Source organism: Armigeres subalbatus, chromosome 3 (assembly GCF_024139115.2).
Source record: "Armigeres subalbatus isolate Guangzhou_Male chromosome 3, GZ_Asu_2, whole genome shotgun sequence".
Taxonomy (NCBI): domain Eukaryota; kingdom Metazoa; phylum Arthropoda; class Insecta; order Diptera; family Culicidae; genus Armigeres; species Armigeres subalbatus.
Genome location: NC_085141.1, coordinates 264,624,679 through 264,641,856, shown reverse-complemented (window position 1 = coordinate 264,641,856; position 17,178 = coordinate 264,624,679). Strand labels below are relative to the sequence as shown.

The following is a 17,178-nucleotide window of genomic DNA, read 5'->3' as shown; positions in this document are numbered from 1 at the left end:
TTCGGAGGAATTCAAAATGAATTCCCGGAGGAATTCAAAATGAATTTCGGAGGAATTCAAAATGAATTCGGAGGAATTCAAAATGAATTCTGGAGGAATTCAAAATGAATTCGGAGGAATTCAAAATGAATTCGGAGGAATTCAAAATGAATTCGGAGGAATTCAAAATGAATTCTGGAGGAATTCAAAATGAATTCCCGGAGGAATTCAAATGAATTCGGAGGAATTCAAAATGAATTTCGGAGGAATTCAAAATGAATTCCCGGAGGAATTCAAAATGAATTCTGGAGGAATTCAAAATGAATTTCCGGAGGAATTCAAAATGAATTCTGGAGGAATTCAAAATGAATTCGGAGGAATTCAAAATGAATTCCCGGAGGAATTCAAAATGAATTCGGAGGAATTCAAAATGAATTTCGGAGGAATTCAAAATGAATTTGGAGGAATTCAAAATGAATTCTGGAGGAATTCAAAATGAATTCCCGGAGGAATTCAAAATGAATTTCGGAGGAATTCAAAATGAATTCCTGGAGGAATTCAAATGAATTCCCGGAGGAATTCAAAATGAATTCGGAGGAATTCAAAATGAATTCCTCGGAGGAATTCAAAATGAATTTCGGAGGAATTCAAAATGAATTCGGAGGAATTCAAAATGAATTCCCGGAGGAATTCAAATGAATTCGGAGGAATTCAAAATGAATTCGGAGGAATTAAAATGAATTTCGAGAGAATTCAAAATGAATTCGGAGGAATTCAAAATGAATTCTGGAGGAATTCAAAATGAATTCGGAGGAATTCAAATGAATTCCCGGAGGAATTCAAAATGAATTCGGAGGAATTCAAAATGAATTCCGGAGGAATTCAAAATGAATTTGGAGGAATTCAAAATGAATTCCGGAGGAATTCAAAATGAATTCGGAGGAATTCAAATGAATTCGGAGGAATTCAAAATGAATTCGGAGGAATTCAAAATGAATTTCGGAGGAATTCAAAATGAATTCGGAGGAATTCAAAATGAATTTCGGAGGAATTCAAAATGAATTCGGAGGAATTCAAAATGAATTCCCGGAGGAATTCAAATGAATTTCGGAGGAATTCAAATGAATTCGGAGGAATTCAAATGAATTCCGGAGGAATTCAAATGAATTCTGGAGGAATTCAAAATGAATTTCGGAGGAATTCAAAATGAATTTCGGAGGAATTCAAAATGAATTCCTGGGGGAATTCAAAATGAATTCCTGGAGGAATTCAAAATGAATTCCGGGGGAATTCAAAATGAATTCCGGGAAGAATTCAAAATGAATTCCGGGAAGAATTCAAAATGAATTCCGGGGGAATTCAAAATGAATTCCGGGGGGAATTCAAAATGAATTCCGGGGGGAATTCAAAATGAATTCCAGGAGAATTCAAACTGAATTCCGGGGGGAATTCAAAATGAATTCAGAGGAATTCAAATGAATTCGGAGGAATTCAAAATGAATTCCCGGGGGAATTCAAAATGAATTCCGGGAGGAATTCAAAATGAATTCGGAGGAATTCAAATGAATTTCGGAGGAATTCAAAATGAATTCGGAGGAATTCAAAATGAATTCCCGGAGGAATTCAAAATGAATTCCCGGAGGAATTCAAAATGAATTCCCGGAGGAATTCAAAATGAATTCCCGGAGGAATTCAAAATGAATTCCCGGAGGAATTCAAAATAAATTTCCGGAGGAATTCAAAATGAATTCCCAGAGGAATTAAAAATCAATATCCGGAGGAATTAAAAATGAATTTCCGGAGGAAATCAAAATGAATTCCCGGAGGAATTCAAAATGAATTCCCGGAGGAATCGAAAATGAATTTCTGGAGGAATTCAAAATAAGTTCCAGGAGGAATTCAAAACTAATTCCAGGAGGAATTCAGAATTAATTTCCGGAGGAATTCAGAATTAGTTCCCGGCGGAATTCAGAATTAATTCCTGGAGGAATTCAAAATAATTCCCGGAGGAATTCAAAATTAATTCCCGGAGGAATTCAAAATTAATTCCCGGAGGAATTCTGAATGAATTCCCGGAGGAATTTAAAATGAATTTTCGAAGGAATTCAAAATGAATTCCCGAAGGAATTCAAAATGAATTCCCGGAGGAATTCAAAACGAATTCCTGGGAGAATTCAAAATGAATTCCTGGGGGAATTCAAAATGAATTCCCGGAGGAATTCAAAATGAATTCCCGGAGGAATTCAAAATGAATTCCCGGAGGAATTCAAAATGAATTCCCGGAGGAATTCAAAATGAATTCCCGGAGGAATTCAAAATGAATTCCCGGAGGAATTCAAAATGAATTCCCGGAGGAATTCAAAATGAATTCCCGGAGGAATTCAAAATGAATTCCCGGAGGAATTCAAAATGAATTCCCGGAGGAATTCAAAATGAATTCCCGGAGGAATTCAAAATGAATTCCCGGAGGAATTCAAAATGAATTCCCGGAGGAATTCAAAATGAATTCCCGGAGGAATTCAAAATGAATTCCCGGAGGAATTCAAAATGAATTCCCGGAGGAATTCAAACGAATTCTCGGAGGAATTTAAAATAAATTCCCGGAGGAATTCAAAATGAACTCCCGAAGGAATTCGAAATGAATTCCCGGAGGAATTCAAAATTAATTCCCGGAAGAATTCAAAATGAATTCCCGAAGGAATTCAAAATGAATTCCCGGAGGAATTCAAAATGAATTCCCGGAGGAATTCAAAATGAATTCGATGAGGAATTCAAAATGAATTCAATGAGGAATTCAAAATGAATTCGATGAGGAATTCAAAATGAATTCGATGAGGAATTCAAAATGAATTCCCGGAGGAATTCAAAATGAATTCGGAGGAATTCAAAATGAATTCCCGGAGGAATTCAAAATGAATTCGGAGGAATTCAAAATGAATTCGGAGGAATTCAAAATGAATTCGGAGGAATTCAAAATGAATTCCCGGAGGAATTCAAAATGAATTCGGAGGAATTCAAAATGAATTCGGAGGAATTCAAAATGAATTCCCGGAGGAATTCAAAATGAATTCCCGGAGGAATTCAAAATGAATTCTCGGAGGAATTCAAAATGAATTCCCGGAGGAATTCAAAATGAATTCCCGGAGGAATTCAAAATGAATTCCCGGAGGAATTCAAAATGAATTCCCGGAGGAATTCAAAATGAATTCCCGGAGGAATTCAAAATGAATTCCCGGAGGAATTCAAAATGAATTCCCAGAGGAATTAAAAATGAATTCCCGGAGGAATTAAAAATGAATTTCCGGAGGAAATCAAAATGAATTCCCGGAGGAATCGAAAATGAATTTATGGAGGAATTCAAAATTAGTTCCAGGAGGAATTCAAAACTAATTCCAGGAGGAATTCAAAATTAATTCCTGGAGGAATTCAAAATTAATTCCTGGAGGAATTTAAAATTAATTCCTGGAGGAATTCAAAATTAATTCCTGGAGGAATTCAAAATGAATTCCCGGAGGAATTCAAAATTTATTCCTGGAGGAATTCAAAATTTATTCCTGGAAGAATTTAAAATAAATTTCCGGAGGAATTTAAAATGAATTCCCGGAGGAATTCAAAATGAATTCCCGGAGGAATTCAAAATGAATTCCCGGAGGAATTCAAAATGAATTCCCGGAGGAATTCAAAATGAATTCCCGGAGGAATTCAAAATGAATTCCCGGAGGAATTCAAAATGAATTTCCGGAGGAATTCAAAATGAATTCGGAGGAATTCAAAATGAATTCCTGGAGGAATTCAAAATGAATTCCCGGAGGAATTCAAAATGAATTCCCGGAGGAATTCAAAATGAATTTCCGGAGGAATTCAAAATAAATTCCCGGAGGAATTCAAAATGAATTCCCGGAGGAATTCAAAATGAATTCCCGGAGGAATTCAAAATGAATTCCCGGAGGAATTCAAAATGAATTTCCTGGGAAATTCATCCAAAAATTCAAATGGAAAATCTTTAAGATCTTCCTCAGTGCTTCTCTAGAAGCATTGCCAATAGAATTTCTGAAGTAATTTGTCGAAGAAATTTCGAGAGGTTTTCTCGAAAATAGTTTGGACTTTCCAAGGAGATCCTGAAGAAGGTATTTCTAAAACAATGTTAGTAGGTGTTCCTGAAGTATTCTCCATAGGTATTTCCGAAGAATTTTCCAAATGAATTCTTGAGGGAATTTTCAAAGGTATTTCTGAAAGAATTCGTAAAGGAATTTCTGAATGGAATTTCCAAAATAAATTCCGAAGGATTTTCCGACATTCTCCAATTTCTGCATAAATTTCTTTGGACATTCGTCCAAGACTTCTTTCGGAATTTCTGGGGATCTCTCCTGAAAATCTTTCGGAAATTCCTTCGGAGCTTAATCCAGAAATTTATTTGGAAATTCCTAAAAACATTCCTTCCAAAATCCAAAGAATTAATTACAATTTCGTAAGATCCTTCTTTTAGGATTTCTTCAGTAGCTACAACTCTGAGATTTTTTGTTCAGAATTCTGAGAGAATTCTGTTAGTACATCCTCAAGAAATTCCCTTTGGAAACTCTACGAAGGAATTCTTGTAATTCCTTCGAAATTTCTCGCAGGAATTTCTTCAGGAAATCCTTTGAAATTTCCGTTGAAAACGCCTTCGGAAAATACATTTAGGTTTTCTTATTTCATTCTTCCATAATTTTCCCGAAGAATTTCGTCACCAAAATTTCTGGAATAATTCCTGCAGAAACTTTGGAAGGAATTTGACTTTTAAATTCCCGGATTAATTTTCTTAAAAATGTGTCTGATAATTCTTTTAGAAACCCCTTCGGAATTTCCTTCAGGAATTCCTTTAGCAATACTTTCAGAACTTTGTCCAGGTATTCCATCAAAAATTCCATACCATCGGCACCTGTAATTCCGCTGGAATTTCTTTCAGGAATTTCCAAACGAGTTTCTAAAGGAATTTTTGAAAGAAATCCAAGAATTTATTCGAAATTTTCACCAAAGTATTTTTCGGCAAATTTTCAGGAAATTACTTTGAAGGTAGAATACTTGCATCTTGAAATTCCTTCGGAAATTTCATAAAAAATCTTCTAAGACTTCCTTCGGAAATTATGTTAGAACTTCCATTGGAATTTGCTTTGGAAATTTGGGGTAATTCTTCAAACGGGTAATTCTTTGGAAATTGCTTCAGGATAACATTGGTTCTTTCGAATTTCCTTCGAAAAAATTCTCCCTTTAGAAGTTCTGTTGTCACTTCCGACAGCAATTCGTTCGGAAACTCCTAAGGAAATTCCTGAAACTTTGTCCTAGATTTGTGAAAAGGATTTTTGCTGGAAATTCCTGGAAATTTCGATGGAATGGAATTTCTGATGGTTCGTAAACCAACACCTGAAATAATTTTTGAATTGGAAGCTTTTGGAAAATCATTCCAAAGTAATTCTAGTAACGTTTTCAATAAATTTTACGATTGCATTGCAGTTTATAGACGATAATATGCAATAAAAACTTCGAAATATTTAAAATTGCCTGACATTGATTTATAGTTTGACTGATTAACGCCTTCAATTGTAGTTATTAGTACTGACGCCAAATTATAAATGAACCAATTAAGCCAAAAATGTTGGTGCCCCACCATTACCAGAGCTCTGGCACCGAAAGTGGTAAGGCCGTCTTCAGTGTCTCGTACTTGACTTGTTCGGTCGTATACGTAACTGTAAAGATTACAACGTGGTGGAATTAAATGGAATACTTGTAAACTCGGAACCCATCCGGTAACTTTCCAAATTGGTTTGCACCTGAACATACAACATATTTCATTTAATTTTATACAATAACTTTCTAGAAGCATTTACAACCATATTCAGGGTGACATCCAAAATTATTTCCTCCAAACGTTTGTCGGTGTACTGAGAAACAAATTAATCATAAAACTTACACAAAAAGCTACGAAAATCACAACGGGAGACACCTTTCCGCAATGCAACGCGCATTCATCTCGCGTACACCGTCGACAACAACAGAAAAAAAGAGCGAAACTTACCGAAACGTCAGCGTCGTCAGCGGTCGGTATGATTTATGGCTGCTGAGGTCAGCCATCGGTGTGCCCCAGAAATCGTTCCGGAACACCTGCGAAATTGGACTCAGCCCGAGCACGTCCTTGTTCATCGTAATTGCCGGAATGTCGTCGTGCACAAAGTCGCCCTGGACGCCGTTTAGATAGCACAGGACGGCAATCAGCGCGACGACGAAATACACTCGCCAGTCGTCGACTTCGCCCTGGCCGTCCCGTCCCGGCGAGGAAGATGAACGATGCTTCCAACTATTATTACTACTGCTGCTGCTGCTGCTGCAACTACTACTACTGGTGCTACTACTACTACAACTATTCGAAGAACTGGCACTGGTATGACAACTGCTGCTTCTGTCGTTTGCTGCTGCGGTCAAGCCACATCCGGAGGGCAGATGACCGGAGCTATTTTTGTGAAAATTGCACTTTTCTGAATCATGCTGATTGCCGCTGTTTGGGCCGCCGTGGACCCCCCCACCGTTGCACCAACCGACGTGATTATTACTGCTAGTTCTACTGCTGCTGTGGTTGCTGTTGTTGTTGTTCAGCATATCTTCCATTAGAGCATGTTTTTCCGAGGCACTCGACGTGGTTGCATAAGACGAGCATGACGATGGTGACGATGATGAGGATGAGGAACATGAGGAGGATGTTGATGATGATGGTAATGCTGATGATGATGATGATGATGACGGCGATGTGTGAGTATAGCTGTGACCGCCATATCCGTTGCTGGTGGTGTCCCATCGGGTTCCGGACCGCTGATGGGACATGCTCACCGGGGGATACATAATTGTAACCCTTCGCTTCATAACTCTTCGCGTCGTTGTTGATGGCGGTTATTTGGCTTGAGCAAATTCTTCTTCTGCCTTCCCGTGCTGTTGAGCTTAGTAAAACACTTTACACTTGTAATGGCTTTGAGGGAAAATTTTCAACAAATTCACTCATTTTTCACGATGCGCTGAAAAACAGAAAGAGAAAGTTTGTTAGTGGCGAGAAAATGAATAAACGTTTTAGAAAAATGTCGTTTAGCACTGCATAACATATTCAAATTTGCAGTTTCTTTTAAAAATGGTATTGAATAACATATTCATTAAGAAATCTTTGGTGATGGCAACCAAATTAAAGAAAAATTGTTGACATACCGTCGTTCGAGTGAAATTGGGCCTAGTGAGTAGGTTTGAAAAATGTTTCTACTTCTTATATCTCAAGAACTGTAACGAATCTTGAAAGCTTTAAATCGTTCAAAATGATACTAAAATCTCATAACAAATTCCAAGAGCTAATTGCAATTTCATCATAATGCTAGTAATTTTAATGTGAAGCTATTGATCGAACAAACCTGTATTAAAAGAGTACCAGTAATGCCCCACAGATCTATAAAATAATTGGTTTTTAGATAGATGGATTCCTGATTATCATGTTACGATACTGTGTTGTTATTTTTGCTAATTTTATTGATATTTTTATAAAGTGGTTTTGTTTTTTTTTAGTAGCCACGTGCAATGTATGCTAATAGCCTATTCAGATTGGGCTATTTATGACTTTGTTAAGTGAGAGGGTATCCAATTATTACGAGGTGTTCAGACTGCAGCAAGATAATATATCTTGACATTTCCATGTTTCCTCATTTGCACGCTAATACAAGGTTGAATTCAAGGAGAGTTTTAAAATTTAATTTGCGAAATCAAGCATTTGTGTGGCGACAATCGAACATTTTTTTCTGAACAAAGTTTCTACGAAAAAAATATGAAAAGGGATTTTCGAAGAATATTTGAAGCTCTCATTAAGGATAATGAGCGAAGCTACATTCATTAGTTGGGTGCGCCGTTCTTCGGAGAATCAGACTATTCCTCAATTTATTTTTAAGTTTAAAAAGTATTTTGATTCTGTACTATGATCGAACGGAGATTTGATAGAAAAATTTAGATACTTTTGGGAATTCTCACAAATTTTGGATGAATTAATGCATTACCAATCCATGTTTTATTTAAGGTTATTCTACTTTATATATACATCCCATTCAAATCGTACAGTTGTCCCACGTGAAAAATGTTGAAATCCAAAGTATATTAAGCCATTCAAGGAGCAGAATTGAAACAATTTATGAAATCATGTTTATTCATCAAATATATTCGTTTTACAACCATTCCTACATTTTAAATTGTCTTCCGCATTGGCCCTTGAACTTTGAAAATTTATTCGATTTGTTCTATTAAATCTAGGTTTAAGTTAAATACTTCATGTTAATTCTAGAGAGCATCTGTTTTTCAAACAATTCATGTTGAATAAGTGGAGAATAAATAATTATCATCATTATTTTTCATCATATAAAATGCTTTCCACAAAACCATCACAATCCGAGTTATTCTTCAGCACTCAGAAGATTTCCATCTAACATGCATTCGACCCTGCTGCGACAGAAAGAGCATGACTGTCAACTACGAAACGAAATGAAAACAGAGAATTTTCTCTCTGGCAAAGAGAGAGTGACGCTTGTCAGTTTTGTTTTGTTGAATTTCTCCCTGCATCCCAGTTAGAACGAAAGCTCTCTCGTAATAATTGTTCGTAATAAATTCTCTATGACTCTTTTTAGCGGGTATCTTTTGACAGCGCAAAATGTATGGAATATTACGTAAATAATGACATCATAAAGCGTATTTACTCTGAAACGCCAATTATTATGTCATTAATGGCGTAACCTGAATAGGCTATAAAAGGGGTGAGAATGGGTCAGGTGCAATAATGTACGCTTTTGATATTGGTTTCCGTTAACAAAATAAGTACACAGCTTGATGTCATATCATTCTATGAGTAATCTACAGCAAAATGAGATCAAAATATGTAAGCAATCATGTTAATTCATACACTACTAAAAATCCACACATATTTATTGGCAAAAATCCATAGATTTAACTTATGATGTATATCAGCGCACACATAACCATTCTCCACGCGAACTACTTATAAAATATATATCCGAATAAACTTTATGTGTGGTCTCGAATTAGCAATTATTTAATTTATGTGTGGTTCTATATCGATTATATTAGGGTGGAGCTATTGCAAAAATCTATAACGGCGACACATATATCTTATATAGATATTTTTGGCAGTGTACAAATTATGAATCAATTTAAATATACCAAAATATGTTATATATATATGCTCTCATTACATTTTCAGACTTTGCTAGGGTATCTAGCCTAAAGCTATTTGGCCGAGAATGTCATTAAGTTGAACAGTTTCGTTGGCTGAAAAAAACGGTTGACCTAATAGCTCAATTGGCCGAACTGGTCGTTTGATCGAAAATGCCATTTGGCCGAGATGGACATTTGGTCGAAAGTGTCGTGCGACTGAATCGGTCTTTTCGGATATTAACACATTAACGGAAGAACCTTTTGAATTTCGCCAGAAAATTCTTCAAGTTTTTCCAGAATATTCATTAGGAAATCATTTTCAGATCTCTCACGGGAAATTGTTCTAAATTTTTAAAACATCCACGGAAAGTTCCTATTGAGTTTCTGTTGAATATTTTTCGAAATTTACAAAAAAAAAACTTCATAATTCTAGGAGATTGTGACTGGTAAAAGAGATGCTTTCACTGTGACGTCCTCGATCTAGATTATTTAAGACGGCTTTTTATCCTTTATTAGAGTTTTTTTTTCGCAGAGAGAAGTTCATCACTAGACGGCTAGCCAAATTTAAAACAGGAAATTCTTCGAAATATCCGCGTGAGACTCTGGAATTTTCACGAGAAATTCTCCCTGCATTTCCATGGAAAATTCTTCATAGTTTCCGCAGAAGATGGTTCAAAATCTAGATTACAACAAAAAATATTTGATTTTCAACGGAAAATTGCTCAAAATTTGTAAGGAATGTCTTGGGATTTTCTCAGAAAATTCTTTCTATTTTCGATAAGAAATTCTTGGGAATTTTGACCGAAAACTAATTGTTTAGCTGTTTTTGGTTAAATAAGCGCTCTACCAGCTTACAATGTCTATTACAATAACAAAAATTCCGTTTGGAAATGATTGATTGTCATTTGGCAGAAAGCGCAATTTGGCCCAAAATTGTCCTTTCTGCAAACAACCTCTGCGAAAAGTGTCGTTCGAAACGTTTTGCCGAATAGGCCGAAAGAGTTGTTTTGCAGAACAGATATTTTTGGGTCAAATAACTATTCCTACCAAACGGCATATTCGATATAATGATCCATTGGGTTAAATTTTTTTTTTCGACTAAATAACCAGTTCAGTCGAATGTCCCTTTTGACTGTATGTCGCTGACGGCAAACTGTTTTGGGTCAAACTATTTTCGCCCTGATAACAGTTTTGAATAAACGTTCATTTCGGTTTAGTGGGATTCGGCAAGATAGACAAAAGTTTGACAAAAAGGCCTTTTTGCCATAAATGTTACGGTCGGCAATCGGTCGGTCGGTCGGTCGGTCGGACTGATCTCCTATTTGACCCAAACGACCTGTTACGGCAAACGACTTTTTCGACCAAATGATCAGTTCGGCCATATGTCGCTTCCGGCCAATGGAATTTCCCAAAAAATTTCTTATGGATGATACACTATAGTCGTACGATGACTGCAACATGTTTACGTTTCAGTTACGCATTCTAAACGACAAACGATTGTCACGTCAGACAACGTCAGATGCAATAGAAGTGTATCTGATTGTGCAGCGCAATGCTGCTATCATCTACATTGACATCGTTTCGAATTTTAACGATTCGATAACTGCAAAACTGATGTTGCTATCGAATTGCAGTTAGAAATCCTTGCAGTGAAATTACTTTCAGTTTTCGAACGTCTAATGTAAAAAGAATTTTCCGTAGAAATCTAAAAATTCCTATGAATTCTGAAAAATTTTCCGTTGGAATGCAAATGTTTTATTTACAGAAATCTACATTTTGAACAATCCTCCGCGGAAATTCTAAAGCTCCCATTGAAATTCCGGAGACTTTCTCGTAAAAATTCCAGAGAACTTTCTTTGAAAACTCTTTAGCGTCTCCCGCGGAAATTCTTAAGAATTAACTATTTTAACGTTGGCCTTGACAAAGTAGCCGCCTTAATTAATCTAGACTGAGAGAGCCAACGTTTGAACACTCATTCTACCAGCTCCCCAGCAATTATGAAGAGAAGAAATTTCTATGTAAATTTCGAAGATTACTCAACAGAAACTCAACTGGAACTTTCCGTGTATAATCCAAAGATTTTCCTGTAGAAATTTTGAACAATTTTTTGCGATTCTTCCCTAAGCGTTTCTCTTCTCATGTAAATTTTGACGAATTTTCTGCTGAAATTATAAACAATTTTGCTTGGGAATTCTTAAGAGCATCTCTTGGTAATTCCATAGAATTGTCGAAACTTCAAAGAAGTTCCCCAGTTTTCCCATGAGAAAACAGAAAATTCCGGTGAGCACTGAGCAGTTTACCTTTATTTTCGTGTTGAATTTAAAATAGGATGAACTTTGACTAACTACACAAACACATGGTTGCTACTCCGTGATTGGCCGGAATCAGTGAAATTGTGACCATCACTAAAACTCTTAAAACAAATCACAGCCTCTAAATCTCTGTAATAACCACCGAAACGTCGGATAGTTGACGCAAAACCCATTTTAGCTTATCATAAAGACTTAAAGAGCCGAAAAATACCGTCGTCAATAATTAATTACAGTCGAAATCAACAATCAACGAGTAACTTACCGATTAAGAAGTACTTCAAAACGAAAATCAACCCAGCTTGTCCTAGCAAGACCCTAAAGCCCTTGCGGTTTGATGCAGATGTTCTTGGTTCTCCGTATTGTTCTGGAATTCAGATCAGTTAGTATACCAGGTCAACTACGCCTGGTATCCAATCGGAATCAACCCAGCATGTCCTTGGAGCCCTTGCGTGTTATGTGCAGTTCACATTAGTTTGATAAAGATGTTCTAGGTTCTCCAAATTGTTCTGGAGTTCATATCATTTGATCTAGCAGGTAAACTACGCCTGGTGTCATACAAAAATCAACCCAGAATGTTCATTAGGGTGGCTCTAATTAGTATGGAAAAAAACTTTTTTGAATTTTTTAAATGGCTGAATGAGTATCATAGTTCTTCGTCGTATATCGTGTCGTCCAACTGCAAATCTCTGTTTTTCGATGGTTCTGCATACATTTTTTCATGTGAACTTCCAACGAGATTAGCACCGCCCAAACGTTGACCAACTTGGCTAAAATTTTGTCCAGTGCATCAGGGCATAAAATAAAACCGAATAAGAGAGCGGTCCATCAAAAAAAGTTGAAAAGGTGTTTTTGAACCACCTTAATGTTCATACAAGCCTCTAGAGCCCTTGCCTATTATATGCAGTTCAAAATAGTTGGATCAATATGTTCTAGGTTATCCAAATTGTTCTGGAATTTAGATTGGTCTAGAAGGTCAACTACGCCCCAAGTAGCACACGCAACATCTACCAAAAAGCACCTTGTTTCTATTCAGTTTCATTAAAGGCATTGGAAAAACATCAAAGCACTAAAAAATTGCATCAAGATGTCAAAAACGTTCGAATTGTGATGTGCAGTACGTGTTTGACATTTGGAAACAAACAACCAAAGAATACTGCACTTCATGTTGCAAACACGAAACAAAACCATTAAGTTGCATATTTTTTACCATGTAACTTCAATGCGTCTTTCAAAATTTATTTGTTTGTTTAAATTAGGTTGCAGATAAGTTGAGTGTGTCTTCATGTTTAATTTAGCATCGTTCAACGTTTTAACAACTCACATTTTTTTTTCCGGTGATGGTGCAATCAAGTAACAGAAAACCCGAGTACAAAACTTCATGATCGTATGGTTTTTATGGTGAGTTAACATGCAGTCCCTTCGAAGTGTTGAATAGTGCTGTGGTAGAGTGAAGGACTATCAATCACAAGATCCATAAATCAAATCCAGTTTTATATTTTTATTTTATTTTTTCCGCTGTAGTATTTTGCAACATTATTGCAATTTTACTGCAATCGAAGGATGTTTCCGTAGGCTCCACCTCTTGCGCTTTTTTGATTGCAAGAGAGTTATATTTGATGGTACATACGCAAAGATTGTTTTTTTTTTCGAATAGTTGCAACACAGTGAAATGTTCAGTAGTGAAACAATTTGTTCTGCTGCATAAAATATTAGGCAGGGGATCTACGAAATTTTATAAACATGCTGGGTTGATTCTAGGTGAGTAGTAGGCGGAGTTGACTTTGCAGACTAATTGATCTGAACTCCTGAACAATTGTGAGAACCTAGAACATCTGCATCAAACCGCAAGGGCTTTAGTGCCTTGCAGGGACAAGCTGGGTTGATCTTCGTTATGAAGTTATTGTGGATCGGTAAATTTTACTCATATTGAATTTGGTAAATCGAAATTTTCTACAAATTAAATGACAACATCCGTACTCCAGCTGATCAAGCAAAAAAAAGAGGATCCCTAGAAACATAACAAACTACAGGAAACTAGATTGATCGCAGTATTGGACATGTTAACCAAGAATATGTACTTCCCAACATGCAATCAGGTTCAGGTTTTCTATAATACAAATTCCATACAAACGCTTGCACATTTGTTCATTGATTTAATAAAACGGATGAGAACAAATTTTGCGTAAACAGTTTAGTCACAAGATCATCGCCCAAATGTACCATGCGCCTCCATTTTTGCCTGAAAAACACTCATGGTATCGAAAAACACTCATGGTATCAGGTATCTTAATAACTTAGGGGCCCCACACACGCTTCGACGTGTTGTACAACATTGACTCCGCCCCCAGGAGATTTGGTTCGGTCGGAGCCAAGTCGGACCGTCTGTGGGCAAGTTGTGCGACTGTCGGACGAACAGTTTCAAAGTTGCAAAGTTGGTCGGATGAAATCAAAACAGTTTGATTTTCTTAGACTTGTGGTGGGCGGAGTCAATTGTTGTACAACCGCGTTGCATTGTGTGTGGTGTTGTTGTACAACACTGTTGCTTTCAATGGGCTAGGAGAACCGGATGAAAAAGTAGAATCACTAAAATTTACCACGGCAAGGTATAGCCAACGAAATTTAAAATATTTTTGTAAAATTACTGGCTGATTGTTTTTTGAAAACGGTTTATTGCACGAGATTAGAAATTCAATAAGCATCAAAAATAGTATCTTTTCAGGGATCAATGCAAGAAAAACATTTATTACCATGAACAATCAAATAAAAATATGTTCAATGTAGATAAAAAAAGTCTAACCCGGTGCTTAGAATTATTTTCAAATACATATCATTTTGGAATTTTTAAAATTATTTGGAGAATTGCATCCCGTATCTCGCTGTGAATTTTTTTTTCGTGATTCTACTTTTTCTTTTTTAACACTTTTCCTAGCGTATTCTTCTAGTGGAATATCCAGGAGCAGAAAGTGATTTTTGCGATAATACATGTAGAAAATAAGATAATTTGCGATTAAATTATTATTTTGATAGAATAATAGAAAAATAATAAGATATTATTAGACCTGTGTGCCGTCGCGCCACGCCAACGGTATTTTTTTGCGCCGCTGCCGTATGAAAATTTACCATGCCGCTTGACCATTACGCCTTTTGTTATACCGCTTATGCTCGGTCAAACATTTTTTTTTTTTCTAAAACCACCTGATTATTTAATTATTCAAAAAATGTCCCATATTTATCTTCGGGAATTTATGGAAATGCTCCTATAATGCCAAGAGATATTCCTTCAAGAATTTCAGAGTCAGAGATTTTATGAAAAATTCCATATGAACTTCCTTTGAAAATACCTCCACTTATTAGATTTCACTTGGAATATGGAAACTTTTTTAGAAATTCCTTCGAGAATGCCTCCATCGTGAAATCCTCCGGTTGTACAACAATTCAACCGAAATCCCTTTAAGAGTTTATATAACGATTTCAGTGATTTTTTTGAGTTTTCTTCCTGGAATTCCATATTTAGGAAGTCTACAGAAATCGCATTGGAAATTCCTCCAAAAATTTATTTGAAAGTTTCTTCAGGGACTCATGCGAGGAATTCCTTCGTGGATATCTTCAAGACATTCTTCAATAGCTGTACCAGGATTTTTTTTAGCATTCCTTCAGATATTGCACAAAAAATCCGAAATTCTGAATAAAATATCGAAAGGTAAAAAAATTTGAATTTCTGAAGGTATTTATCGGATAAAACCTGAATATCTTTCCTAGTGAACTCTTGGAGAAATTTTGGAGGAACTATCTGGAGATTTCTTTTTGGGATTGTCATCAGGAAATTCTGGGAATGAGTAAGTAATATTTGTTGAGTTCGAGAAGTAATTTAAAAAGAGTTTTAGCCGAATTACTGATAGAATTTCTGAGAGACCACATTAAAACTTTTGAACTTCCAGAGTAATTTTGCGAGGAAGTTCCGGAGGAATTCCGAGAGGAACTTCCGGAAGAATTCCGAGAGGAACTTCTGGAGGAATTCCAAGAGGAACTTCCGGAGGAACTTTTGGAGGAATTCCGGGAGGAACTTCCGGAGGAGCTTTCGGATAAACTTCCGGAGGAATCCCAAAAAATACTTCCGGTGAAGGCATTCTTGGAGGAAATTCCTGAGGAATTCTCGGAGGAACTTTCGTAGGCATTACTGGAGGAACTTCCGGAGGAAGTCCTGGAGGAACAATCCAATTCTATTTTCCGGAGGAACTTCCGGAGCAATTACGAGAGGAACTTCCAGAAGAATTCCGGGAGAAGCTTTTCGGACAAATTTGGGAAAAAAAATCTGGAGGATTTGCAGAATGAACTTTCGGAGGAACTCCGGGAGAAACTTCCAGAGGAATTCTGAGAGAATCTTCTGGAAGATTATTCTTCTCTTCTTCTCTTCCAAAACTATGAAGTTTGATATGTCGCAAGACTGGGTTGTGTCCACTTGAAAAGTGTCCACCGCCGCAGGGATGCCCCAGCGAACCAGGTTCCCGGAACATCCGGAACCGTGTCCTGGTGATTCAAATGTATCAAAACTAACTTCTGATGCTGGTCAATGATGATTGACCACGTTTGCATCAGCATTCTGGTCACTTTCGTTCATTTATCAATGGTTTTAAAAAAATGACCCGTTTTTGACTGCATCTGACCCAGGACCCCCCCTTAATAAATCCGGCCAGATTGGCACCGTGGTCAAATCAAGTCATGTACCAAAAAATAGACATGATGACGCTTCTTCCCTGACAATTTCATGGCAATCGGACGAAAAATGAGCCTACACGGGTTATTTTAATTTTGATTTCAAGGTCTACCGAAACGGGTTAAAGCGATGATCTCTTTCCCACTTTTTCCAAATTCCTCAAGGAATTCCGACGGGAATAATCCACAAATTTCGGTGGGAATGTTCCAGGAGTTCCAACGAAATTGTTCCAGAGATTAAGTTGAAAATCCTTCAGGAATTCCAACGCTAAAGTTCCAGGGATTTCGTAGGCAATGTTCCAAGGATGAAGAAGCAATCTGTCGAGGGATCCCGAAACAAATAGTCAATAGACTAACCTGCAGGGGTTCCGTGAAGAATCCTCCAGAAATGTTGGGGCAAATCCTTGAGGAGTATATTTTTAAGGTATTCCGAAGTAAATCGTCGAGGGAGTCTACATCTACAAGGAATTTTCAAGCAACCCGCGTCGATGTATTCAAAAGCGAATCGTCGAATGATTCCGAAGCAATTCGTCGAGGGATATTTAAGCAAATAGTCAGAGGCAGGGATTGAATCCTAAAGAGAAAGAGCAAGTCTCTCACTTATCATCTCTGTATACATATACGATATGTAGCATACCGCGAGAAACTTTTTTCGCAAGCTGTCATGATAGAGGACTGATTCGGGATGTTACACCCCATGATAAATTTCTTTTAGAAAGCTCCAAATGTGGGGAGCACTGGCTCTGATGATGCATTTCAACTTGCCCTACACAGCTATGCAATAACCAACACGAAAGGAGCGAAAACAAAGTGAAAATCACAATTTTTCTGTGGGGGCTGCCTATCCGATTCTGTTTTTTCGCACTTGTATTTTATCATCAGACTAAGGCCGGAGTGGCCTGTGCTGCACATAAAAGACTTCTCCATTCAGCTCGGTTCATGGCTGCACTTCGCC

At 36.9% G+C, this 17,178-nt stretch overlaps 1 protein-coding gene across 1 annotated transcript in view; it reads right to left on the bottom strand.

Annotated features, from left to right (window-relative positions):
• LOC134224053 (protein O-mannosyl-transferase TMTC1-like) overlaps positions 1–7,005 on the bottom strand; it is a 309,191-nt gene extending 302,186 nt beyond the window's left edge. The window contains exon 1 of the mRNA XM_062703292.1: positions 6,032–7,005. Within this exon, the coding sequence (XP_062559276.1) occupies positions 6,032–6,870 (839 nt within the window). The 5' untranslated portion in view covers positions 6,871–7,005. The remainder of the gene's footprint in view (positions 1–6,031) is intronic.
• Positions 7,006–17,178: the final 10,173 nt, after the last annotated feature.